This window comes from Urocitellus parryii, chromosome 9 (genome assembly GCF_045843805.1).
Source record: "Urocitellus parryii isolate mUroPar1 chromosome 9, mUroPar1.hap1, whole genome shotgun sequence".
Classification (NCBI taxonomy): Eukaryota; Metazoa; Chordata; class Mammalia; order Rodentia; family Sciuridae; genus Urocitellus; species Urocitellus parryii.
In genome coordinates, this window is record NC_135539.1 from 23,966,483 (window position 1) to 23,992,054 (window position 25,572).

General features: G+C 51.8%; 1 protein-coding gene across 2 annotated transcripts in view; it reads right to left on the bottom strand.

The window, feature by feature from the left end:
• The window catches only part of Auts2 (activator of transcription and developmental regulator AUTS2), a 1,053,970-nt gene that overhangs the window by 15,101 nt on the left and 1,013,297 nt on the right, over nt 1-25,572 (bottom strand). The window contains exons 7-11 of one of the 2 annotated variants that reach the window (XM_077802807.1): nt 8,157-8,625; nt 6,803-7,056; nt 5,884-6,104; nt 4,378-4,422; nt 1,264-1,359 (exon numbers count right to left, since the gene is read on the bottom strand). In XM_077802807.1, coding sequence (XP_077658933.1) covers nt 1,264-1,359; nt 4,378-4,422; nt 5,884-6,104; nt 6,803-7,056; nt 8,157-8,625 — 1,085 coding nt within the window. Of the gene's footprint in view, nt 1-1,263; nt 1,360-4,377; nt 4,423-5,862; nt 6,105-6,802; nt 7,057-8,156; nt 8,626-25,572 lie in introns of both variants that reach the window. The other variant, XM_077802806.1, reaches the window with a different exon arrangement.

A 25,572-nucleotide genomic window follows, 5' to 3' on the forward strand; every position in this document is an offset into this window, starting at 1 on the left:
GGTGAAGGGGGAAGGAATGAAAGGAAAGCAATCAGCTGCGGCACAACCAACAATTAAGCTGGAGTTGTTAACAGCCTGATTTGCATACATATGAAGAACTCCACTAATGAACTGCAATCTACATATTCAATCAGGAAGGTGGCCTGGAAAGGCCTATTTCCACACCAGCAGAGGCTCTCTCCTGCCCAGATGCAGTTTTCTGTGTGATTGGATAATTGTGAGTGAGGGAAATAGTCTAATTTATTAAATGACCTACCAGTCTGTTTGGGGATGCACTAGAGATTTGTCCCAACCTAGAAGGGACGGACCAGGGTCTGAGGGAGCAGTAAAGAGCAGGCTCGGGGAAGGAGTTGAAGACCGCCTTCTTCAATCTCCAGATAGGAGGCACTTGGCTGAGCCACTGTAGAGCCCTCTGCACGTGTGACCTCGCATGTCAGGGGCACTCATTGCAAGGGGACAAGGCCTGGAGGGCAGCCACCCCACCCCAGGGCCTCTGTCCTCCTCTCCAGGTGTAATAGTCTTGGGCAAAACAGCAAGTGCCCATCCTGGGAGGCTGGCCCCACCCTGGTGCTCACCTCAGAAATGGGATGGAGAGAAAAAGAAAACCATATACCACAGAAAACCTCGCCTGAAAAATGTGAGAATGTTTTGCAACTAGAAGATGCGTCACTTTGGTAAGAGAGTAAAATGGGCTGCAGTTGATTTTAAACATGCATGTCCTGAAAGTCCCTCTCAAAAATGTTTGTGACCTTGGCAGTTTGAACGCTGAGAGCCAGCGGTAGGAGAAGCACAGAACCAGGAGGCCAGAGGTTCGGCCTCCGCTCCAGCAGACCCGCCTGCCCAGCTGGGGCTGTGGAGGACAGGGCGGGCCAGGAGGGGAATCTCCCCGATACAACAACACAGACTGCTGCACCCCTGGGACTTCAGTCCAGCCTCTTCCTTGGAAAACTGACAGGCCCAGCCTCCCATCTCTGCCTCAAAAGTCAGCTGGGCTCAGAGGTCATGGCTCCCTGGACAGAAGCCCATGCTCGTGGTGGCATCTTCCACAGGGGACAGAGAAGCTCAGCTGAGATCACGTGGGAGTACCAACTGAAGCCTCAATTTTTGCTGAGACTTAAAACTAAATGGACTAGAAAAAAATCCTCTCACTCTAATCCCCGGGTCACTTAGGATCTGAGAAGTCAGTCACTGTGCAGGAAGAAGGGGCAGACCCCCTCGTGCCCAGCAAAACACACCCCTGGGTCTTCCCTGTGCCCTCCTTACCTTGGGCTGAAATGCTCCTTGTAGTGAACCAAAAGGGCCCGTGGGTGGGATCATGGGGGGGATGCCCGACACTGCAGGAGGGTAGGAGTGGAAGAGCTGCGGCCAGAGACGAGAGGAGAAAACGGCTTTAGTCGAAGGCAGGTGACATGTTCACATTCCCCTCCCACAGAAAGACACCAACAGGAGCGAGCCAGGCAACTCAGCCAGGTGCCACTAGTGAAGAACCAGGATGGGGAGGGTGATCACACAGATGCGCACAAATGTCTGATTTAAAAGTAGTTCAGAATCAATCAGCCAACAAATGGTGTCCCAGATGAGAACGCCATTAGAAAGGGAGCTTTCTAATTATTAATTGGTGAATCACAATCGAGCCCTAAATGGGTAGAGGTTTCAATGTATATCCAAACCAGGAGGGATGCTGGGCCGATAAAATGCCCAGAAAATCACAAGTTAATTAGAAAAAAGAAAAAGGAAAGAAAAAGAAGCAGTTCCTCATGAGTGCCAGGATTTTATACCATTAAAACTCAATTAGTGCTTTTAGATTTTTAATAGTTTGAGGAAATGAGAACATATTCACAATCCTTGCTTCATTAGGTTTTTCTAGAAGTGGCAGTTCCAGAGGACAGTTTAATTCTCTCATCTAAAATGATGACAAATATTTGTGGAAGGGTAAAATAAAATGACTCAGTTTAAACTTTAAATAGAGCTGCCAGTTCTCCTAAAAGGTAGATTACAGAAGCCTGGGAATATTATCCCATGTAACAAACAACATGTGGGGCTCCCCCAGGACTGCTGGGCCCGCACGCAGAGCTCAGAGCCATTCTTGCTCTCAGCTCTCCTGGAACTTGGAGCTCTTTGGGATTAACACAAGGCCCTGATTCTTAGTGCCAGCTTTGAATCGTGTCTGCTGCTCAACAGACAAGCTCACTGGAGGGCATGCAAGCCAAGCTGTTGATGTGTGAGTCTGACCACCTGATGACAGGAAAAGCATGATTTTGAGTGAAAAATATAAATTTTCTTGACTCATTAGCATACAAAGGACATAACTGGAGGAAAAATGTACAGCAATACTTGGAGATGATGTGAGCACATCTTTCCTGCCTTTGGAAATTGTATTACCTCTGAGGTTCTACACCTCTGGGTCCGTTCACTTTGACCAAACCATCATGTGGATATTTAAGTGACACACCAACTCACAGTTGTGTCACATGTCACAGTATGACAATGCACCTTCCCAATAAGGCCCTCACACCAGCTGCTCTGGCAGGGACTGAGACCCACACGTCTCTTTTAGGCCAACTCCAGTTGCTCTCTCCAGTGGTGCACAGAGGTTTCAGACTCATTGGTCCTGAACTGAACCCACTTACACAGGGATTGTACAAGGGTGCCCCCTTCAGAACTCCTTTCAAGTCCAAAACTGGGTTTTAGATTCTTGAGCACGGCCTCTGCCGTCCGCCTGTAGCGTCCTGATCCCAAGGCAAGAGGGACTAAGCACTTCCTATATCACCCTGTAACTGGCCGTGTGAGGGCCCCCCAGGGCCCTGTAGGAAGGAAGTCGAGTGACCAACACCCTCCACCAGAAACTTGTCCAGGTGGGCAGTTCCCTTCACGTTCACAGTGAAACCCAATGCTCTTCCCATTTCCTTTGCTCTGTCCCACTGCTGACCACTAGAAAATAAATATAGCTGAAGACTGTCCCGGCTGGAAAACCAGAGGTCGTGGACACTTTCCAAAGTCCAGACCCCTAGGCTGCCTCGCCAGCCCCAGCCTAGGCATCTCCGTGGAGTGTGCCCACGGAGCACGGAGAGTGGCTTCAGGCTGCCAACCTGAGCCGCCTCCTGGGCACACTGAGCTCCACAGAAACCATTCTGTGAGCTGGTGCCTCGTTAAATCAGCAAGACACAGAGCAAGGCAAAGTGGCACCACTCATGGGCAGGTCCCAAGAGGGACCCAGGCCTACTGGGTCCTGAATGTCCATCTGAAAACCTTTCTGCATCAGTGCTGAGCAACACAGGTGGCCCACGTGGTGGGTGCAAGGCCCTCATATGCACCTTTCCTTACTGAAGAGGCCTCACGTCACTTCTGAGTGGCTCCAGAGTAAGTGATTCTTAATTGATTTCTAATATTTCCTAGTCTTGATTTCTCAGCTATGCTCTTGACTAATAAAGTGCCTAATTATCTATTTAAAGTATGAATGAATTCAGTCTTTGCTGATCTGCTGAGCAACATATCCACCAAAATGAGAACACAATCTAAGAGTCAAAATGGGAATAGCTGTAAATGATAAATCAACCTGGCTACAAGCAATTATGACTTTTCCTTTTTTCTGGATTCACTTACAAATTAAAAAGAAAAGAAAAACCATTGAGCAAATAAACTTGCAAATTTTCAGATAAAAATGATGCAGTATTCACCCCATAATCAAAATATCACAATCAAGTATTCAAGGTCTTTGTATAGAGAAGCTCTTGTCTTCTACATCAATGATCATATAACGGTTGGTACCAATTTAAGTTCTGGAATGTATACTTAAGATTGAATAAAACTGCATCTTTTAAGCAATGAAGAATTCAGCTTAAGGAGAAAAGGTGCATTCGTTTTAATGTTAAGGCTTTCTTTAATTAAATAATATTTTAATTGTGAAATGAAAATACACTCAGGAGAACAGTATCAGCCATGTGGAAGAGGGTTCTGTATTTAGTCTCAAGTAAATAAAAATGTACTTTTTGAAGAGTTATGAGTCAAAAGAATGAGGGACTTTGTTCAGAGGGAACAGTCGGGCTGAGGTCCCTCTGTGGCTGGCTTTCCGCCTGTGGCTGAGGTCCTGTGGCCTCGGGCTCTACTGCAGCAAGGGCTGCAAAGCTTACACCCCCAGGCAGGGCAGGTTCTAGCTCCCAGGGGGCTGTCCTGGCTGTGCTTATGATCTTTTGACTCTGAAGATGATACTGCATCTTTACCAAAAGCAAGACGCCACAAAAGCAAGCATCCACAGGGACGAGCAGCAGCGGGCACACTGGCGAGGTGACGGGAAGGCCGCTGGCCGAGTACTGACTAGGGGAGAGCGCACGCACGGAAAGCAGGCACATTCAACGTGTAGCAGGGAATGCAACTCACACTGTGCCGGTAGAAGGGGTCAACTTTTGTAGGGTATTTGTCAAACTGTAAAGGGATCAAAGCAAAAACTAGTTACTTCATCTGCCTTTGGTTCACTGTTCAGTGGAGGCAGCCTACAGCTTCTGTGTCACTGAGACATCACCAGACCCTGCAACCTCACTGGATAGGAGCCACCTGAGCTCCTGAGCCTCTGGCAACCCCGAGTCCAGTCTGCCCACGCGGCGCGGTGTCTCGGGCCCTGGACGCCTGGTGGTTCCTCTCTTTCTACTCTGCGCTCAGAGGCTGACACAGTGAACACCCAAACTGGAGAGGACAGGCACCTCCAGATCCATCCAGAGAGCCGAGCACGGGGCCTGGCCTCCCAGGGTCCCTCCACTTGGTCTTCTCCTTGCCAGAAGAACTGCAGATCTGCCGTTCTCTGAAGTCCATGCCACCCACACAGAGCACTTGGGCTGGGTCTTCTGAACCCATCAGGAGGACTCATCACCCCCGCCCTCATGTCTATCTTCCTCCAGGATGTTAAGACCTCAGATTGACTCACTGGTGGACCAGCTCACACAGGCCAGCATGATATTTTCTTAAACCATTAGGCCCTTAAATACATGGCTGTTGGCCAGGGCTCAGTGGTGGGCTCGCCCAGCACATATGAGGCACTGGGTTTGATCCTCAGCACCACATAGAAAACAAATAAATAAATTAAAGGTATTGTGTCCAGCTACAACTAAAAAGGAATTTAAACAAATAAATAACTGTTGAGAAATGTAGTTCTTTCAGAAAAAAAAGACACAGAACTTGCTATAGGACTTTTTGGGGGGGGGCGGGGGTGGTGGGATGGTGAAAAGGCCTCATCTTTAATATTCCCCTAAATAAAACTTGTAGAACAAACTTTAAAAATATATGTTAAGAAAAGTAAGTTGAGCCAGTGGGTGAGAAAGCGCAGAGGTGGATGAGAGGACCCTCCGTGAATTCCCATCTGCTCTCCTGGGGCCTGATGGACTCTCCTCTTCAGGGTTTCAACCAGGCCCTTCTCTAAACACTGGACATAAGTGACAACTGAGGTAGAACTCTGCTAGGGCATTTAAAGATTTAAAGAAGCCTGTCTGAGACCATCCGTTTCAGTTCCCAGTTCCCTGGGTACATGGCAATGCCCACACACCTCCAGGCTCAGGGCTCAGCCTCTGAATGTCACCCCACACAGGGCAGGCAGCTGGCCCCAGTGGCTGTTCCTCCACTTGTCCCCTCCCTCCTGGTGCTGTGAGCACCTGTGCGTCAGCACCTGGTTCACACTGCTGTCGGGCCGCGATGCCAGGTGCCCAGAGAAGGAAGGCCACTAGCAGGTGGACCCAGCAATGGCAAATGCGTGCAGCGGGCACCTGGGTAAGGCGCAGGACACTGCCCCTCGAAGGCCGCCTGGCCTCAGGGCCCACGCCCGCGCCAGCCCCACCCTCCTGCACACAGAAGAGAGTGGGCTCTACTTATCCTCACATTTCTGCCTGGGGTACGCACCATGGGAGGTGCTGGCGTCGGCATGATGGCGGTGGGCGGGATGGCGTGGGGGAAGGGTGTGAAGGTGTGCTGGTGCGTGTGCTGGTGCGTGTGCTGGTGCTGGTGCTGGTGCTGGTGGAACTCGGTCCGCAGGTAGGGCGGGGGGCCCAGGGAGGCCCCTCGGTCGGCGCTCTGAGAGGCCAGAAAACGCGTGTTCAGTTCCTGCCGCAAGATGTCTTGCTCTGGAAAAGAAGAAGAGGGAGATGTCGGCACCTTTTCCTTCCGAACGGGACATCTGGGTGCTTTAGCATGGAGGGTGCAGGGCTGAGGACCCAGCCCCCAGGGCCTGGGACAGAGGGGACAACCTCAGGCCCACCACAGCCTGGGGCTGCTCTCAACTAACACCTGGGCCTGGGGACCAGCTGCACAGCCCAGCAGGTCAGTTTCCCATCCACACGACTGGGATGGCCCTCTGGCCTCCTTGGGTCATTTGGAGGTGGGGGTAACAGGGGGGACGCCTGCCAGCCATGAACGCAGCAGGCTCCCCGGCTGGCCTCAGGGCAGACACATAGCGACAAAGAGCAGTACTGGGGCCCTGGCCTGCGACACAGGTGAGGGGAGAAGGACCCCATCTCCCACCAGGTCATCCCTAAATTCTGGAATGCATCATCATAAAAGTGCATCTCTTCTTCCCAGGAAGGTGGACACCCTCAGGCCAGGCCCACGCCTCAGGACGCGGCCTGAGATGCTGGAGAGAAGCAGGCACGGGCCTGGCAGGCTGTGGCCGCTCTGCTGAGCCAGGGTGCCTGCCGGGCCTCACCCCTCAGGCCTCCTTTCCCACACCCCCCTCCCAGGGCATGGTTGTTTAAGTGCGCCCGGCCTGGCGATGAGGGATGGCAGGGACAGCAGTGAGGTCCTGGCACCCACCCGGCCATCCTACCTGAGTAAGTGCTCCCGGCAGGGTGTCCGGGGACCTGCAGACTCCCTGATGTCAGCGGTGGTGGCGGAGGCAAAGCAGTGGGCGGGGCAAACATATTGGGGTGATGCGCGTGAGCGGGGGCCTGGAGGGCGGGGGTGAAGCTGTGCAGGGGGCTGTGGCTGGGCAGGGAGAGGGGGAACGGGGAGGCCGAGGGGTGGTGGGAGAGGTGCGAGGCGGCGGGCTGAGTCTTGGCCGGAGTGCTGCTCCTGCTGCTGCTGTGGAGCAAAGGGAGAAACAGGCGCAGGTGAGCATCTGCGTCCCCACTGCCCTCCCTCCCCTGGGCCCCTCTCTCCCCACCACACAGCCTGGCAGAGACCACTGCCCAGCACCACGCACAGGGCTGTCCAGGCAGTTCTCTGCTGAGATAGCCCCCCTCGCTCCTGTGGCCCGGCCTGCCCTGCTCTGTCTCCTGCCGCCCCCACCCTCCTCGCCACACTTCCTGCAAAGCAGCCAAGGAACAAAACCGAATAGAACCACCACATGGGTCGCCCCTGTCTGCTACCGTAACCCCAGGACCACAGGAAGAGGTGGGCCAGGTCTTGTGCCACAGGAGTGGCCACAGGAGTGGCCCCGGGTTAGGAGCTGGCCTAGCCCCGGGAGGAACCTGCCTGCTTAGGTCTGTTCTTCACCTGTCCCTGACCCCACCAGGCTTCTAAAAGGAAAACAATAACAAACACAAGTCTCAGGAACCCACAGGGCTCAGGGTCACCCTGGACAGCCCCTCGTAGACCAACCAGGAGAACCTGGCTCTCCCCACTGGTTTCTTCTCTGACTCACAAATGAGGAAGCAAATCCCACTAAAAATGCTCAACCCAGCACTGGTCTCAGTCTCCTGGGCCTGAGGAGACAACCCTCCGGCGACACCCCTTCTCTCCTCTGAGTCTCCACCTTCAGGGCCCTCGGAGGCACCTTGGTCTCCACTCCCTGGCGCACACCTTCAACCACTTCTTCTTTCATCTTTTGAGATGGGGTCTTTCTATGTGCCCTAGGCTGGTCTCCAGCTCCTGGGCTCAAGCCACTCTCCGGCCTCCGGAGCTGGGACTATAGGCGCATGGCATAGGCCTGGCCACCTGTTGGGTAAGCACCTCTCCTTCCTGCCTCTGTCCTCCAGGAGATCCTGGATAGTTCACTCCTGTGTAGTGTCAACGGCCAACCCAACCGGCTTTCACCCAACAGCCCCTGTCCCTATCTCCTCGCCTCCCAGAGAAAACAAGGACAGTTCTCAATCAGGCCACCCATCTCCTAGGAAGCCCTCACCCAGACTCTCTGACCATCTAGCAAAGGTGGCCGGCGGGCAGAGAGCAGGTTGGCTCACCTTAAACTGTTGAGGCTCAGGCTGCTGCTGTAGGCTGACAGGGGCTGGGGCAGGCCCTGGGATGAGGGGTGGGCCTGCACAGCAGGAAGGTGCTGGTGGAGCAGCTGAGTGGGGGACGGTGGCCTGGGTGGCCGCTGCACCTGAGGCTGTGGGGTGGGCTGCAGTGGGGCCTCCGGGGGGCCCTTCGGGGGCTGCGTACTTGGAGGAAGGGCTGTTGGTGGGGCCTCTGTGCGTGGCACCAAGTCAGGGTCCGGAGAAGGGGCTCGGAGCTGGGGCTCCGCCTGGGGCTGGGGCAGCGGCTGCGGGACCTGAGGGCAGGGGTCCTTAAGCACCACAGGCTCAAAGGTGGGCTCTTTGCAACAGTCTTGGCTCTTCTCCTGGCTTCTCTCTAGACCTGATATCTTGGGGACAATCGGCCCTGCATCCTGGCTGTCATGTTCGGGCAGCGCACCAACACCTAACTCCGAATCTGTATGGGGGAGAGCAAAGAGAAGACACAGAATGACACAGGAGCATGGCACCAGGGGAGCGAGCTCCAGCTTGCAGGCACAGCCAGCAGCCATCTACCACCCTTCCTGGGAAGAAGGGTGCGCTGGCTGGGGATCCCACAGCTGGTGGTCTGCAAACCAGGGCTCCCTGTCCCCAGTCTTTGCAAAGCCTTTCTGAAGCACACTTAGGAAATTATAGCTCACAAGTTGATTTTTCCCTTTAAAAACAAATACAGTTCCTGAATGAGAAGTGTTTTCAATAGCGAATGAAGCAAATGTTACTTAACAACAAACAGATGTTTCTTATTGGCCTTTCCCCCTCCCCCTTTGCATTGTGACTGAGGAGGCGCACTTGACATTCTTAGAGCAACAAGTTCTTGTTCAGCAAGTGCCAAACTTCCAGGCAAAAGTCAGGCCTCCTGATGTGCCCCAGCCAGCCCAGGGACATCTGAGATCAAACATGCAAACGCAAATTTAAATCAAGCGTGCCACAGCTACACTCACCAGGCCTTCAGAAATGCCCCTGCACCACGGGATGCTGAGACTTAACTGGATGTAAAATTTAAGTAGAATTCTTCAATTGTGGGGAAAGAATACAAAATAGATGCTCCCGTATAAACTTAAAAAATAAGCTTCCCTCCTAAGGTCAAAGGACCTAAGTGCCATAACTACTATGATGTCATTGTTGATTATCCCAGAAGCCGAATTCCATAAAATTCTCAGAATAACGAAAGACCAATAATTACATATCAAGGCATAGCCCAATTTGGAGTAAGTTCTTTGTAGGCATCTGGCAGGGGGAGATCACCTCGACTCCATTTTTGTGCTAAAAAAGATGCATTCTTTCTTTACTACAGTTCAGAAACAGGAAAAGCACAGCTTGCAATACTTTCTGAAATGAGGGCACCTTTGCAAACCTCCTCTTCCACATCTCTCGCCACCATGAAAAGCATGTGCCACTCACGCAGTCTTTCAGTTCCTGCTTACACACTCGTGTGTACACACACAGTTTGCATCAGAGCAAGCCATCATCTTTGGTGTTCGTTTGGTAAGCAGTTCAAACCTGAATCATGCACCAAAGCAGAAATAAGCCCTGGTTCATAAGCGAGGCACCTCCGGGGCTGTGGTGGACGTGGCCAGCTTCAGGCCAACGTGCTGCCTAGGTACGAGAGGACAGGGCATCTCGTGAGGCCTGAGGACAAATGACTGCACTGGTGACCTCTGGGTATTTTATTTCTGCCCAGTGCTGTTTTGAGAACCTTTATAGAAGATTTCTGCTTACAATGAAGCCAAAACTTTGTGGGTCCCCAGAACTGGACCAAGCTCCCTGGTGAGGCCGGGGAGAAGTGGCTGCAGGGGATCCTGCAGGGCCTTTATCTTAGAAGTGGAGCCAGGGTCTGGCCTGCCCTCTCCGTGCCTTCTCTGTCATCTCTCACAAATTTCCTGAATTTTTCTTTCACAAAAACAGGGGTATTAGTATGGTTGAGGAGAGAAAGCTCCAGGAGCGTGGAAATCCAGAGAGTACATGCCAACTGAGAGGGGCTGGGCATGTGCCGGGGCTCTTCCCTCACCTATGCCAATTGATGGGCACAGGCCCCAGCACTGGCAGGAACCCATCTGCATGCTGCTGCACTACTCCCTTCTCCTTGGACTAGGATGGTGAAAAATCAATCAATATTCTCTATTTTGGTACGTTTATATCCAAATTCCTCTAAAAATTAATGTTGAAATAAATCTGCTCACATCAACAAGACTTCCTTTCCAAAAGACACCCTTTAAATACACTTATGCTGGTAAGGAACATACTAGGGACAGCCACCAAGCTCGATGTCGCCAAGTCTGCAGAAGGCACGTGTCCTGCAGGCGTGGCCTCCTCTCCTGTTGCCCCATGTCTAATCCCAGCCTGAACACCCCTGGAGAGTAAGGTGTGGTACCAAGAGCATGGCAGTCGCTGCCGCCCTGGACGAGCAAGGAGGGAAATAGGAAGCCTGAGCCTCTCCAAAGAACCACACCAGTCTGTCCAGCCAGCTCTGGGGAAGCACTAAAGGAACCCAAGAGCACAAAACTTTAAAAGGAGACCAGCCAGGAGGCTGTCCCGGCTCGGCCCCCACTTGAGCAGGTGTGCCAATCACCCAGGGAGGGTCTCGTGAAGGTGCAGACTCCAGCCCAGCAGCTCTGGGTGGGGCTCCAATTCATGAACTGCCTGCCATCTCACAGGTGATGCTGCTGACCCTTGGACCACACTGGGAATCCAACCCTCTGTTGTCAAATGGAATGAGCCCAGAGAAGTGAGAAGTTGCTGGCTGGAGGTCACCTTGCTGTTTGATAGATCAGAAGTTTTGGGTTCTGATCTTAACTCTGTCCACCAAATGCCTGTTCTCTAGTCTACACTGTGTGGTCCTTGGAAAGCAAAAGCCCCCAAACAAAGCAGATAATGGCAAATCCCTGACTTAGTTAAAATATTTAAGTAAACCAGTCACTGCAAAGGGCAAAGAAAGCTACAGGGAATTATGGCAACACCATACTTTAGCTACACCTGAAAGCCACCATCAACTCACTAATGCTCTGGTACTGTGACCTGTAGGCAGGGCACCCACAGGTGGAGAGCTGGAAAGAACGCTGGTGGCTGAAACAGTTCTATGCATCCTCATTTACACAGGCCTCTTTAGGCACAGATTAGGCACCATGCATCTTTGTGGCTAATCAGTAATGCATTTCCTCTTCCTTTCAATTATTCAATAAATGGATCTTACCCTTTAAGGTTTTCCATCTTGACAATTTGTCTTACTATGCTTCTCTAAAATTGGCAGGAACACATTTTAAAATCATTTTATATTGCACTATGTGCTTTGAATTTGCCAAAGGATGAGATTTGCTGGGGTTAGAGAAATATTCAAATTGAAGAGTGTTATTTAAATATTGTATTCATTACATTTTGGGGTTGGGGTTAAGCAATCTCCCTTCTTGCAATTATAAGAATAACACATCGTGGCTTATAATAAAAGATGCAAATAAAAGTTATACTCCATTGTGTATGGTAAAAAGGGCATTTACTGCATGTAAAATATAGATTGATGAACTTGACTCAATAAATTTTTTAAAAACCTAATGGAGGATTAGAAAAAAAAAGTGTTTGATTTTTATACAGATTTGATACAAGTGCCCTGAGTAATTGGACCCTGACACCGCCCCCCCCAACCCCGCACAGTACTGAGGATTGAACCCAGGGCCTTGGGCATGCTAGGCAAGCACTCTCCCACTGAGCTGCAGCCCCCACCCCATGTCAAAATTTTGAGATAGGTCTTGTTAAATTGCCCAGGCTGGCCTTGAATTTGCAATCCTCCTGCCTCAGGCTTGTAAGTACTGGGAAGATAGAGATGTATCACCATGCCAGGAAATGGACCTTATTTTGTACCTCCTCAGTACAATGCAAACCCCATAATCTCTGGAGGGCAATTTGGAAACATTTAGTAAAAGAACAAACAGGGTTCCCTTGACTTGGTGGGTGTATAAGGATTTAGATACAATGAAATTCAGATACAATGAAACAACATCATGGTTTAAGGTGTAAGTTTGGAAATGTCCCAAATGAGATCATTGGTAGATTCATACCATGGAAAAATTTGCAGCTTAAAAAAAAAAAAATGCTTCGTGTACCATGTATAGCACATGCTGTCTTTGTAGAAACTGGAAAAATTAATGTGTGTGTATTTACGTATAATTGTATTATTACAGCTAGGAACTGGATAGTGGGGGGGACATTTTGCTTTATTGTATAAAAAATAACTTAAACAAGCAAAAAAAATTGGGGGGGGGTAGGGTATCAGGCACTGAATTTAGGGGCACTCAACCGCTGAGCCACATCCCCAGCCTTTTTTCATATTTTATTTAGAGACTGGGTCTCACTGAGTTGCTTAGTGTCTCGATTTTCTGAGGCTGACTTTAAACTTAGGATCCTCCTGCCTAAACCTCCCGAGCTACTGGGATTACTAAAGGCATGTGCCACTGTGCCCAGAGAAAATTTTTAATGAATTGGAAAATAAAATGAATTTTGTGAAAAAACAAATCACTAAAACTGAATAAAATAAACCCAACCATAAAAATAAACTAAGTACTAAATAATCAACACTGACCTATGAACAAATCATTCCTAACAGTTAAATGAAAAATCAACACAAAGTAATTTTTTTTGCAGGGTTTCAACACTTACTGAATTTTCCAGGAATGCAACTACTATACTTTGCCACATCTGGGACTTCACCAGAAGTTGTTCACTCTTAGGAAAAACCATGACATCAACACAAGGCTGCTTCTGGGGACTAACTGCCACCACCAGGTGGCCGTGGTTGTAGCGGCCTCGTTTACATGTCCTTCTCCACCATGAGCAAGCATTTTTGTTGTTATGAATGACTTCCATTTACTTCTCCTTTATATTTCATTAGGGACTTACTTACATTTTGAATTATGTGTACAGATGGGTGTATCAACTGTGTGTCATTCCAGCCAGTGAGACACGAGCATGTGTGACCAAATGCTAACCACAGGCACTGTGCACCACAGGCTCTGGGTCTGGGAGGCCTGGTGGTGTGTCCATCCATGATGAGCCACACACTTCTCCACGTTCAAGCACAGTCACTGCCTCGCAAGGCAATGGACGTGGATTCTGGCAGGTGAAGCGCTACTGCAGTCCAGCACATAGTGGAGGCGCAGTATCCCCAACCACTGCCAGGAGGTACGAACGACATGGGGTACCTTGGACAAAAGTGACCGCCAAGAAAAATACAGCACACTGTTCTTGTTCTGGATATGGTCTCAGAACTGAAAACCATCTCTATAAATGCACACGCAAACATGCAAAGTGGAAAAACACACCCGAAATGTTAACCAAATCCCATATCCAGGAAGAGACCACCAACTGTACCTCATGGACCTGTACTTTTCTTAACTCCCTAAATTTTCTGTAATGAACATATATTATTACTATGAAAGAAAAAAAGATACCCATGGTGGAGTTCATAGATAATATACCACCATTATCAAGAGAATTGTCTCCACTATTGCATGGATTAAAACAAAAAAGCAAAGCAATAAAACCACGTCAAGAGACAAATAAATATTTTCCTCTCAGAAATGAAGACAGAACATGGCACCGTGCTCCCCCCTTGTCCTCACCATTTCTCACTGGTGCTAATCAGCGGGTATACTGGAACAGGAAGGAAACGGAAGGAAGCAGCAGCGAGAGAGGCCTCTCAAGGCATAGCCTCTACACCTGTGTCCCCTACCTATCTTTACACTTGGCTGTGAAGTCCTAAGAGGGCTATGTCCCTGCCAGGTCATTACTGTAGTAAACCTGAATAACCCTCAAAGATATTAAGAAAACCAGTAGCTATCAGGCAAAGTATCCACCCACCCGTCCATCCACTCACCCATCCACCCATCCATCCATCAATCTATCCACCCATCCATCCCCCTGTCCATCCATCCACCCATCCATTGTCCACTCACCCAACTACCCACCCAACCACACTCATCCACTCCCCCATGTATCCAACCATCCATCCACTCACCCAATCTCTACCTATCTGAATGTCTGCTCCATATATCCAAGAAATGGACACATGCTATTTGTCATTACTCCATCTTCTAATTAACTTCTCTACTTGTCTAAATGACAGAGCCTCCGAGACCTCGCCACACAGGACTGAAGATTGTGGCCAAATAAGTAATCCAGACTTCAACTTAAATGTTTTAAAAAATATATGTTTTAATCGTAGGTGGACACAATAACCCTTATTTTATTTTTACGAGGTATCGAGGATCAAACCCAGGGCCTCATATGTGCTAGGCAAGCGCTCTACCACTGAGCCCCAGCCCCAGCCCCTCTGGACTTCAACTTAAGTGGGAACATTGTTAAAGAACAAATGTTCTGCACTGAGAACCCCAGGCCCATGCAGAAGCATCAAATTTCTGTGAATCAACATTCAGTTCTTTCAAATTACCAGTAAGGCTCATGGTTTAAATCCTATTGCTAGTCTATTCTGTCACCTCAGAAGTAACCTCTTCTTAAGCAATTGCTGCCTGTTTTGTACACCTATTAACCCAAGCTGCGCTGATGTTCGCAATGCTAGAATCCCTCCGTTCAGAGTTCTGCTATCTCCAGAACTCCACAATGCACAATGTACAATGTTTCAGGGAGAGTGTCCACCTTCTGGAACATACGTGTCTCTTTATTTTCCTCCTCCTCTCCCTCTTTTCTTCAAATCATTAAACAGAGACCAGTTTGTTCCATTAGCAGATTCAATTACTCGAACGAATGGCAGGATGACACTTGGTCTTGCAGCTCTGCTTCTCGGCCACTGAAACTGTACAAATAAATTGAGGAAAACCTACTGTTTGTTCAAGGCAAATTAATTTCCAAACACTGCAGGAGTGGGAGATCAGGGGAATGATGGGTGCTTGGCAGGGCTCAAAGAGATTGCATTTCGTGCTTGTCGTGTTGTGTAAACATTAATTACCATCCGGGAGGCTGAGCCAGGCCTCAAGTCGGCATCACAAACCTCTGAAGGCCTCCAGGGTTCCTATTAAAAGCAAAATCCTAAAAGGGGGAAAATAGCCAGTGTATCTGGCAAAACACCAGCAGCCCGTTGGGAGGACTGGGAAACCCCGCAGGTCAGAGGCCTCTGTGTCACCTGGGAGGCTCCAGGCGTCCTCATCGCCCTCATCAGATTGACCCAGGGTGGGGGTATCTGGCAGGATTACAGGAAAAGCCATCCGCTGCAGCCAACGCGCTCCAACTTGTTTCAAGTGTGTTCCTCCTAAACCCACAGCCAACAGCGCCAGCCCTCGCGCATGCCCAGGCCCATCCATCACAGTCCTGACGGGAGGCTGGAGGCCACCAACAGCCTTGGCGCACAGAGGGCAGAGTCCCTGGGGGGGAACCCAGCTGGTAAGCATTTTGTTTCTCCTGAAGTCGGTCTTCAGTGTGGGGGTGGGTGGGGCAAGGAAAGGACCCCAGCAGGCAGGGGTCTGCTGGGGGTAGGAAGGGAGCCTCCATGAGTAAGTCAGAGTCTGCTGTGTCAAGGTCACACCCAATCCTCCTGCTTGTCATTCCACAGGAAGAGACTAACCAGTATTAAGTCACTTCCTCCCAGAGGGCACAGAGACCCAGGAGAGGGCCCTGTCCTAGAGCTCTGAGGACAGAGGGCACAAAGACCCAGCAGAGAGCCCTGGAGTAGCAGGGATGCAGAGCCGTGTGTACTTGTGTGGCTCGGGGAGTAGTCAGATGAGCAAAGCTGATGCTGCCATCCTTATTTTACTATCTGGTTAGTGCCCGGTCCGGTCTGCACATCCCAGGACCAGCCCCAGTCAGCGTCAGCTGATCTTGTGACGGGTGTGGAAAGACCTCCGGTGAGAGGTCAGGTTTGGAGGATGAACCTGCAGCCACTGAGGGCACCAGGAACACTGCTCAGGGGACACCCAGCTGGGTCTTCCGGGCAGGTCACGACCCAGTCCCTCCATGTGTCAGTGGCACAGCCAGCCTAAACACCAATGTGGGCTCCACAGCTATGGGGTGCTGCTCTGCCCAGTTGCAGGCCCCCAGCAGGCATAGGCACCAGAAGGACTGCTACCTCAGGTGTGTGTCTAGGCTGCAGATGCACCCTCCTGGCCATGCCTTCCTTACTAGAGACAGCAGTGAGAGGAGCCCCGTGCTTAGGCTGGGAACTTTCCAAGAGGTGGGACTAGGGCACTGAAGCGGATGACAGTGAGATGTCTGCTTAAGACAGACCGCCATCCTGGCACCTGACACCTGGCACCCTTTCCTAGCCTCCCTCCAGCAGCTGTCAGGCTCATGGAGAGGGGTTTAGATCTGATGCCTTCCCCACTGTCCAGCTGTGCCCTCAACTTCTACATCAGGCCAGAGGGGCAGCGAGGCCCCTTGGTGTAATGTGCCCACATCACCTCATCTGCTGATGCAATGAACGTCACACGACCCTCTGTATGGCTGTGTCTGCGATCCACAGGGCTGAGAGTATGGCGTAGTGACAGAGCAGCCTGGCAAAGGACTGGCTCCACGTCACCCCTGTTTCCAAACCTGAGCCTCACCAAGCTGATTTTCTCAAGGACAAACATGAAGCCAACAACAGCAAAGACCTCTCCCCATGCTGTCTCACCCGCCTTCCTGCACTGCCAGGCCTGGCTCCCTCTCAGCTGGCTTTGGGCACCTTTGAGACAATCAATTTCTGGAGGGCCCAGAAATGCAAGGATTTCTGAACTTTGAGTGGGTCCCAGGTGCTGGGCCCTGCTGTCCTTCTGCCCCCTCTGCAGGCAGCACTATGATGGGCCAGGGGTTAAGTGGTCACTGAGGCTCACTACCTCACTACCCAAGCCTGCAAACACACACACATTTTATTCCTCTAAAATAAAGCCGCCCTGCAGTCAGCAGTACCGTGCACCTACTTCTTTCCCCTCAAGAGCACCCACCCAGCAGGGTCCTGGTATTAAAAGGAAGGTACCAGTTGTTCCACGAGGAAGGAGTGAAGGTCCTCCTGCTCTGGAGGGAGGAGGGAGGTACTCCAGGCATTCAGGACAGGGGGCCACTCAAGCCCAGCGCCCTCTGTGCCCAGGGCTCATCTCAGCTACAGAGGGCCCATCCCCACAAGAAGCGCGAGTTCCTTTGTTGTTTGTGTTCCACAAGTTCACACAGCGGCCACCTGGATTGTGCACAGGAGGCAGTGGCTCTGTCAGAACTTTACCAAGCCCCCTAAAAGCAATCGTGTTTCCCAGGGTGGCCTCTGCACTGTTCTCAGCCACTGACCGTGGGCAGTGGGCCCTACCTGGCCGTGTGTGCCCTGACAGCATGCACATAAGCCTGTCTGTGCTCCTGAGGACAGATGACACAACCCTCCCCAGCCTGTCTGCCCTGTATGGCTCCATGGTGCTGGGCAGCCTCACTACCCCGTGTGGCCTGCAGAGCAGCTGGAGGTCACTCTGCAGCTTGGGACCAAGGCAATATGCACCACTCTCCAGCAGCTTCTTGCTCGCAAAGTGCCTCTCCACAGCACTCCTGGGCGAGCAGGAGCCTGGCGAGCCCCTCTGCACGGCGCCATCCACAAAGCCCCCACCTCTGAGCCTCTCAGCCCACCACAGATCCAGGTAGGTTCTCCGGGGGTGCCTTAGGTACACGAGGGCAGGGGCCGGTGTCCTTCAGGAACAGGGGCTGCCCTGGCACCGCGCATGTTGGAAGAAGGCAGCACAGTGGGCTCTTGCTCCTGGTGCTGTCCCCACCAGGGCTCCACGGACGGAGCACTCACAATGGAGGACAGGGAGCTAGGAGTCTTGACTCAGGTGCAGCCTGAGTCACTGTTAGGGACCTGGTGGTCTCACAAAGAGGAGGAAGTAGATTTCCTGTGACCTGCAGCAGGGACAGAACCAGGACCAAAGGTCATACGCTGTAGAAGAACTTTCTATTCTGGCCTGAAATGATGGGGCTGCCCAACAGGGCCTCAGGCTGCCCTTCAGTGAAGTGAGGAGAAAGCTGGTCCACTGATTCTGATTCTGATCAGTGGATCCTGAGTCACTGATGGATCCTGGGGTTTTGGATTCAGGGAGTGGGAGGGGGCTGGGCCAGATGCCTCTGAGATGTTGGCAGTGTCCATGGGAGGCCTGCCGCATTTTCCCTTCTGGGACTCAGTCTTGTACAGGACCTCACCTGTGGGCTGACAGACACCACATCTCGATTGGCAAAAACGTGATGAGTGCTACATCTTAGTTATAAATTAGGAATCCCTGTGCCAAATGACCCGAAATACAATGAACTGCAGCGGGACAGTAGAAACAGACCCACTTCCTGCCCAGCCATGGCGCTGGTGAAGCTGGGAGAGGTCTCTTTGAGGCGATGGTGGGTGCCCCTGTGCTGTCCCCTGAAAGGAGAGTGCCAACCCTAACATAGATTCTTGATAAGGAACTCCTGTTACCTTTGTAGAAAAGTGAAATCTCCTGCCATGGTTCCATTTGCCATTGTTTGATCTCATTATCCCTATTTATTGAAAAAAAGGGAAAATATTCAAATACAAACTCCAAACGCTCCACGTCTCTAGGGTGCAAGGAGCAATCGACTAAAGCTGCCACCTGACAAGTAGCTGCAACACCTTAAGGCCACTAGTCAGTGTCTAGAGATATGCAGGGGCATTCTGCCCACCCATGGATGGGGCTGGTATGAGCCAGAAAACCCAGAGAAGCTGCTTCTGCCCAGTGGCCGTCTGGCAGGGAAATGCCATGGATGCACCTCACAACCATCCCAGCTCAGCTGCAAATATCTGAACTGGATTTTCAGAGAGGCTTCCAAAAACAAAGGCCAGAAGGCCACATGGTGGGTCTGGTCTTCACTACCTGAGGACCGTTCCCTGGCCTGGCTCTCCTTGTCTCCTCAGGCTCAACAGGACTGACATCAAGCCCACCTTCCCCAGTCCAGCTGTGACGTCTGTCCCCATAGGATCCACCTCATCATCCTGCACTGGTTCCTGTGTAAATCACTGCTTATTCGAAGCTTTTAAAAACAAATAAACAGTGGTTCCAGAATCTACTGTCCCCCAGCAGCTCCAGTGAGCTTTTAAAATATCAGGTGAGCTGTCAGCCCCGGTTTAAAACTCCCCAGAGGCATCTCACCTACCCAGACCCAGGGACACCCGGGCCAACCCCAACCTTCCAGGTCCTGCCCGGCCACCACAGCCCCTGCTAACCAGTGCCCCCACTACAACTGTTCCACCCTAGACACTGGTGGCCCCCACAGGCCCTTACCTCAATGTCTCCAAGTGGTCAATTATCACGTGAAATCAGTAAGCAAATAATAAAAAAATCAGTAAGCAAATAATAAAAAATAACAAAAAAATCTCACTCCTATTTGTATTTTAATACATGACTTTTTTGAGGAAGGATCTCTTTAAATCTTTGCATGTATTTCAATTTTGAAATCAGTGCCTTCTGTAGAGTGAGCGCTTGATAGTTGATTTAACTATATAATAATCAATTTACAAAAATTTAAGCAAGTTTCTTTATAACTGCAATTCAAAAGAAAGAAAAAAATCACCATAATGAGAAAAATACTCAATAAACAATTACACATTAAGCCAGAAAAATCATGTCTCTTTGGAGTCATTTCCATAATTGGACATTATACTGCAATAAAATAATAGTATATAATACAAGCAAATGCAAAATAATTGGATGCCATTATGAAGTTTAAGGATCCATTTTCCATATATAATAAAACTAATGTTCTACTTTGAATCATAAAGGATTTAATAGCACGGTTATTTTTGTATTACAAAAAAAAAAAAAAGTAGGGCAATCAAAAGCACAGGATGTTAAGAGAGCTCTATTAATGATGAGAGGTAGGCAGCATCTCTTTAGGTGAAGGCCGGGGTCTGCAAGCTGGGCCACGTCTGAGACTCGTGAGGACAAACACACTTTAATGTGTTGGGGAAAAAGGCAACAGTCACATGCAGGTGTCCAAAGAGCTTTATTTCTAACCTTCTGGAGCATTCTACTAGGTTTAAATCCAGAAACGTGATACAGAGGCAAGTGCCATCCACGGATAACTCACTTATGGGAAACCAAAATAAAAAAGTGTGTTTTAAATTAGCCTCAGAGAACCGCTGCATCTACACAGCAAAACTCCACCACAGTGAGACGCCAAGGAGCAGCATTTCCAGAGAGACCGCTGGAGGGGATGCCGGGAAGGCCAAGGTCAAGCACCAGGCATGGAGGAGGGAAAGGTGGGCCTTGTCCCAACACAGGGACAATCTCCAAGTACAACCGGAACACTCAGGGCCCACTGTAGGACCAGAGACTGGATCTATGGCAGGAGGCCTTCTCTAAGAATGCGGGTAGAAAGAACTGCCAATTAGAAATCTAACCGCTGGGTCACACTAACCTGAAGGGCGCTGAAAGCCAGCACGGTGACGGTGACGTGTAGAGGCAGTCCTGCCGCCATAGGCCCTCACACAGGAGACCCCTGGGGACTCCTCCCAGTGAGGCTCCTGGGCCAGGCACATGGGTCCCAAGGATGGCAGCTCCTCCCAGCCCCCAGGAGCTAAAGGCCGGCCTGCTGCTCCCAGGCATGCAAATCTGCACTGGCCGCTATCTCGTCCACACGCCTGCTCTTGGAACTGCCTCCCAGGCAAGGCACCAAGGAGGGCTTTGATCTGGAAGCAGAACTGAAGGACATTCTGAAATCCTGACCCTAAAGACAGGAGGAGATGGCCCAGAAAAGAGAGAATAAAACAGGGTACTGAGGCAATGTCCCCAACTAGGGACATGCTGGCCACAACCTTGTGGTATTAGAGGTTCACTAAGCAGAGGTCCACTAAGCAGGAAAGGACGCCACGTGCCCAACATCTCAGAAGGACCACTTCTAAATGGGGACACTGCTGACGTCTTCAGACTCCCAATTACTCAGATCTGGATTATCTTCCCAACAACCTCACTTAGACCACAGGCTCCGTTCAAATGTCCCTGAGGAAAAATAAAACCTGCCTCCCAGGGACAGGTTGTGGACTCAAGTAGTCCCCCAAAGTGAATCTAGTTTGCAACGGTTGGGGTTAAGTTAGATGGCAGCTGGATGGAGGGTCGGGCACGGGCACTCTCCCATGTGCGTACTCTTGAGGAGCGCTGCACAGACACTAGGTGTTCTCACCTCGCGATGCGGGGCTGTGAGGCAGAGTGCCATGGCACAGTGTCCACAGAGTACACTGACATCGCAAAGCACCCTGCCTGTGGTGAGCACGGCCGTCTTTCCTGCTAATTGAAAACCAGGTGCTCAAAATGCACTAGTTTATTTCCTCACAAAAAACTGTGGGATGCCTGTTTACCCAGCTTTCCGCCACCCTTCCCAGCCTTCTGAAGTGCCATCCAAACTCTTTGCTTCAAGTTCTGTCCACTGAACATGACTGTTCCTCCAAGGCAAAACCCGCGGAGGGGCAGGTCAGGTTCATGCTTTCCTACCACTCAGCTCTGGGGCTGGGGCCACAGAGGCAAGGAAACATGACCCACCACCTGGGAAAGAGCTCATCCTGCCCAGAGCAAGGGGTCTCCTCCTGAAGACAGTGCCACCCACAGCGGGGACAGGGTGCCGCTCCCGGAGCCCAGGGCATCTCGGAGCACCAGGACACACCATGCTGCTGGCCCTGATAAGGACCCAGGGCTTCGCAGCACTGTCTGAGAAAGAGCCCTCAGCAGCATCTGGGTCTGTGCAGAACACAGCACCGAGAAACCCACCGTGGGCAGCAGCTGGGCAGCAAAGCTGAGGGGGCAGGTGGGTCCCTCCCTGAGCACACGGCGGGCACCCACAGCCTCTGACGGTTCCAAGGTGACCTGATACGTGCATTTAGATTCTGGTTCTGGCTCTGCCACCTGTCCACTTGACAAAGCCACTCTGCCACCTCCCAGGGGTGTCTTTATGGAGACCAGAAAGAAGGCTGGCCTCCTGATTCCCGGGGCCCCTCTAGGTCCCAGGGTCTGTGAGTCCACTGGCACCTCAGTTTGTTCTCTTCTGAGACTGTCAAGTCGCTCACAGGTAGACCAGGAGATGGACCTCATGCCAGAGCAGACGCTGGTGGACTCCAGCCTCCTCTGCACCCCGAGCCCAAGCAGACACCTCAGACGCCACGGCACCAGCTCCACCCGGCAGAGTGCGAGAATCTGCTCAATGTAGTGAGAGACCCTCAGCATCCATCCTCCTGGCCGGTCAGGACCTGAGAAATGACCACATGTGCCACTTCTGACCCCGAACACGCCTTCCCATCCCCCTGAGCATGGGGCAGCGTGATGTATGCATCCTCGTGACCCCAGGACCTGGGGGGCCCCTGTGACACAGAGCGCTCCACTGGCCAAGTGACAACAGGAACAAGCAGCAGGGCGCACACCTGCCTCGAATGCGCCCTTGATATAGGTGCCTGAACCCAGGCAACTCAGCTCTGGTCCTCGGGAGCCCCTGCCGCCTCGATGACGGTTCCCAGGTGACACTTTCCCCTGTGTGCTGTGTGAATGGGCCTCGGGCTCCCTCAGGCAAATCCATGTGTGCCACAGCCTTTCGCTAGTTCCCAGCTCGATGGTGAGGGCAGAGCCCAGCTGCTCTCTCTGCGAGGTGCTACCCTGCACTTCATGACAGTGACCCCCACAAATGACCCAGTGACCCTGTGTGTACCGTGCCCTGTGTGCACGTGGTGTGCCACCAAAAGTGACCTTAACAAACTGCCCCTGAAGCCAGGTGAGCCCGTGATGCAGTAACCGCATCTTGCAACAGTGTCTAAGAAGTCAGTACTACCTGATCTGCAGTGGGCTGCAAGGGGCATCCGGGCACCTTCCTCAACCACTAAGCCACGTAGTTAGGAACATGAGGTCGCCGAGCACAAGTGTTTTTGACTCCTTCATTCCAGAGCGAACTGAGGACTTAGGACAGCTAATGCTGTAAAGAGGACAGCAGAGACGACAGCGAGGGGGCTGACCACAGTCCTGGCGGGTCTCCTGCCCGTGGTGGAGAGACAAACAGCTGCACTGTAGGCAGCTAGACCTCCAAAAGTCCCTTCTGCAGCCTGGGAGGAGGAAGGACCAACCTCAGCGGCAGCTGGGAATCCCAAGCTCAGCAAGCTCATGGGTTGGGGGCGGGGGGTGCGGGTCACCTGTGCAGCGTCCCCAGAACCCAAGGCCTCTGGAAGCTTGCGGCCTGGGCCTCCTGGTCCCCTCTGAGCAGCATTTGGATCCACTTTGCAGTGAGCACCAACCAGTCAAGAGCTGCACAAATGTCAGTAGGGTGTCCTCATGAAAACACACGACCAAGGAAATGGGGTGACAGGTCCGCATTGCCCTCCACTGGGCCAACGGGGTTCTGCACGCCTGCTTCTAAAAAGCCTGTACACAAACCCTGGGAGCTCACAGCACCACCAGGAGACAAAGCCCGCCCCATGGCAGTGGCTGAAGGAAGGCACAGGAAGGGCAGGGAACTCCACAGTCCCCAGCACTGCAAGGCCTGTCCCTGGGAACAAGAGGACTTGTATTACAAAGTCCAAAAGAAACACGAGCTGGGAAGCGATGTTAGCCCAACATGAAGACTTTTCTAACAGTGAGAGCTGCCCAGAGGCGAGAGCTCCCTGGAGGGTGTCCCGGGCGCTCAGGCGCAGGCCTGTGTCCACCTCCGACAGTGGCTGAGTGCAGCTCGCCTTCAGATCGCTCCACCTGGGGGCCCTGGTTCTTCCCGGGTAAGGACTGGCTTCATGGGCCAGGGGTGCAGCTCAGGGGTAGGTGTGCAAGGGGCTGTGGGACCTGGGACCAGCACCCAAACAACACAGAGACCAAAACCAAACTCATGATCGACCATATGTGACCAGACCACTGTTCATTGGGTACCGGACCCCTCCCCCTTTTGTGAGACAGAATCTTTGCTGAGGGGAAACCTGGAGGGAGCGCAAAAGGACTCACAGGTCATCTGTCAGCCATCATGTTCCTGCACAATGCCCACCGGCCCAAGACTGCCCATACCCTCTTCCGGGACCCCACAGGACCCCTCGGAGGCATGGGCCTCCCATTCCAGGCAGACTGGCTGCCATTCTGAAAGGAGTCTGGTGCTCTCAAGACCGGAGCTGCTCTGAGAGGAAAAGCCACTTGGTAGCCAGCAAGTAAAGGCAGACCTGGGCTGCTCCTGGGCTGAGATGTGTGGTCAGAGGTCCCCAAGGCTGGCGAGTGGAGAGGACGACACTGTGTTCTAGCAGCACCAGTGTTTGCTAGGGCTTGGAGAGGGGTCCCCCAAGCCCATATGCCAAAGGCTTGGTCCTCAGCTTGGCACTACTGGAAGGTGGGAATCTTTAAGAGGGGCTTATGGGGGGTTTAGGTCATCAGAGCATAGCCTGGAGGGGGTCTGCCTGCCACTGGACCAAAAGCAACAGAGCCAACTGGCCACAGGCTGGAAACTGCGACTGTAAGCCAAATAAACCTTCCTTCTCCTTAGGTTACCATCTTCTCAGGAGAGTGACCTCCACAAGAGGTGAGCATGGGGGGAGGGGAGCTGAATATGCTGCATATTCCACAAGCCTTAAAAAAGTGGAGAAGACATTTTAAACGGCATTAGCTTCTTTTTTTTTTTACCAGAACCAAGTCTTTCTATTGTGTTCAAGACTAGAAAACCTCACAATTAGATTTCAACATCTTTTTCCAGTACTGAGAAATGTAATCCGACAATGTATAAAGTACCTGGCCACCTCTCCTGCTGGCCACCTCTCCCTGCTGTCAGTACACCTGCTCCTTTGCTCCAAGGCTGAGGTGCCAACCCTGCCTGCAGCGTGCCACTCCCTGCAGCTCACCCCAGGTGCTGCAGAGGGACTTTGGCCAGTTCTCCTCAAGCCACTGAGGACTCAGAGCAAGTTCAAGAAGCAAGTGTTTGTTGGCCACCAGCTCTGAAGGCCAAACACACAACTTGCCAGCATAGGTCCTGTGTCCACTTCCAGGCTGATGCCCAGCCTGCCCTGAGGACAAACCATGCCCGCCTACACAGCGCTGGGCAGCTGGTGGCCTTGCCATCTGCTCAGCAGCACCTGCTCCCCCTGGCCGGACAGGGGAGGGACCCTGAGAGTCGCTGCAAAGCAGTGACAGCGGTGCGTGGTACTCACGCCGCTCCTGGCCTGTGTGTGTGTGCCATATGCCTGGGACTCTTGTGGGGACTCCTGCGGGACGCCAGACAGCTATCCCGGTGCCAAGGCCCATCTGTGGACAGCGCACAGGTCCCCTGGCCCCAGCTTCTGCCTTGCCCACTTCCTCAGTGTCGGCCTGATAGAAGGCTCTGTCAATTACCAGTGCCAAAAATTAAAAACCTAATTAATTTGTGTATTAAAGTGTTTCTCTTTATTGCTAGTTGGCTGAGCATCATAATCTGTCTGGAC